A 2,179-nucleotide genomic window follows, 5' to 3' on the forward strand; every position below is an offset into this window, starting at 1 on the left:
CTATAAATAAACGTTTTTTGTTTCTTTTATTATAAATATACCGTCTCTTAATTGTTTATGTTACAGTGGGAAATGTTACAGTGCGAACTCTGACTTCTAAAGTTACTAAAGATTGATCAAGAATGTTTAAAATGCTTTGACCTGAAATTGAACTAATGGTTATGACGTTAAAATTAGCATTAACATTGTAACTGTATTGAAAAATATTATAGATAATGTATAGAGCAGTAACGACCGTTAATGATATTGATTCAAGAAACAAGATAACAATTTTGTTGTACTGTTTCTACATTGATTAAGGGGGAGTATGATTCACGTACGATATATAGAGGATATTTGTTTATTTCTGTGGAAGATTATAATTTATTTCATCGAGTGAGCGCCATGTCCATATTTTCACGAGTGGCGCAGCCACGAGTGAAAATATGGACATATGGCGTTCACGAGATGAAATAAATTATAATCTTTCACAGAAATAAACAAATTTTCTTTTTATTTTATGCTTACTTTAACCAAAATTGCCATGTTTTTATATTTTACCCGTGCGCATCATTAATACATACCCCGTGGGGAGCCCCTGTTCAAGGAGAACGTTATTTGCCAAATTTGTAACTCCGCACATGAAATAGTGCATATATTTTTTCCTTTATTTTTACGGCATAATTGCCATTGTAATGAACCCAATACACATTTAAAACATGTAATTCATTTATTCTTTTCATTCGTAACAAAATCAAATACACTTTAAACATATTTACGATAAATATGAAAGCGGATTAATTCAAGTTTTCAATACATGTAAAATTCATTCATAACAAGAGCGGCCATGTTGGTCAAGTACATGTGACGCTAAAACGAGTTTAAACAATCTCAGTTAATTCAGTAAATGTTTTCATTCTTCTGTGAGCAAAATTTGTGCACTTCTTTGGATTTAATTAGTGAATTTCAAGTCAATCACTGTCACTGTCGGATATCATGCGGATCCGTTGGTATTTTTTTGGGTGCAGTGGCGAGCTGTCAGCGCTGCAAACTTCTGATTCAGTACTTGGATTTATCACCTGCTGTGACAGCTTTTGTGTTGAAGTTGTAGAGGAATGAAAATTAAATGTGACATTTCCATGGAAATGGCTATTAATGAAGAAACCTCTAGATGCAGCACCTTCACTCTTTCCATTAAATGTTGTGGGTGGGGTGTTGGTATCAAGTGCTGAATTGCATGGAGCTACAGACTGATATGATGTTGATGGCCTATCAGATAGAATATTTGAAATATTTTTACATTGAGCATTGTTCAGTTTACTGTAATTATTCAGACTGTTGACATTCTTGTGGCCGGATATTTGAACAATTTGATTGGCTGGCACGCCATCATCAGACAGCTTTTGAATAAGACGTTTCCTTGCACTGAAGATAAAAAAACAAAACAAGTCAGGTTAGTTTGTTACTCCACTCGAGATAACTGTTTTTGTATTTTGTCTCATCTACAGTTATTTTGAGGTTGTGCCGAACGCCTGTTATCAACTGTGTATTCATTTTGACATCAATGTAACATTTATGAAGAATTTACCATCAGCAATCAATAATTGTCATCAAAAATGATGTTTTTTTGAATTCATGCATGTGTAACTGTGTGTTATGTGCTACAACAAGAGAGATGCTTCTAAGTTGTAAGTAACAATTGTTGATTTTTAATAAGCTTTTCTGTTTGAATTTATTTCATATTTTTTTATACAAATATACAGTAGTGGTAATATCATTTTTATTTCATCACTTGAATAATAGTAGTATTTCACTGAAAATACAAGTCACCAATACACTGAGTAAATTCTTACCTATATGGGGTTATGCGTGGGGCTTCAATCCCTGCATCTTCCTTCATTTCTTTCATGATGGAATAGATTTTGTTTATTCCTATTGGTGAGTTCCTGAACCAGCATTTTTGTTGATGACTACCGGGAACCAGAAAAAATGGGCTGTCATCTGCACAGACACTTGTTTAGAAGCGAATATAAGGCATTTATAATGACATTACTCCAGTATATACTATAAATAACACAAGATAACCAACTACGAAATGTAAACAAACAAAACCGAAGCACATTTATCAAGTAGCTACAGAATCACAAATGCACTTGCAGAATAATTCTTGCATCATTTCATACCCGTAATATATACCCTT

At 33.1% G+C, this 2,179-nt stretch overlaps 1 protein-coding gene across 1 annotated transcript; it reads right to left on the reverse strand.

Annotated features, from left to right (window-relative positions):
- Positions 1-334: 334 nt before the first annotated feature.
- On the reverse strand, positions 335-1,977 carry LOC132752466 (uncharacterized). The gene is made up of 2 exons (XM_060742792.1): positions 1,833-1,977; positions 335-1,404 (listed from the first exon to the last, which is right to left on the reverse strand). Exons 1-2 carry the CDS (start codon positions 1,886-1,888, stop codon positions 951-953), a joined length of 510 nt encoding a protein of 169 aa, XP_060598775.1. The 5' UTR covers positions 1,889-1,977; the 3' UTR covers positions 335-950.
- Positions 1,978-2,179: the final 202 nt, after the last annotated feature.

This window comes from Ruditapes philippinarum, unplaced genomic scaffold (genome assembly GCF_026571515.1).
Source record: "Ruditapes philippinarum isolate M1 unplaced genomic scaffold, ASM2657151v2 ctg13334_1_1_1_1, whole genome shotgun sequence".
Lineage (NCBI taxonomy): Eukaryota > Metazoa > Mollusca > Bivalvia > Venerida > Veneridae > Ruditapes > Ruditapes philippinarum.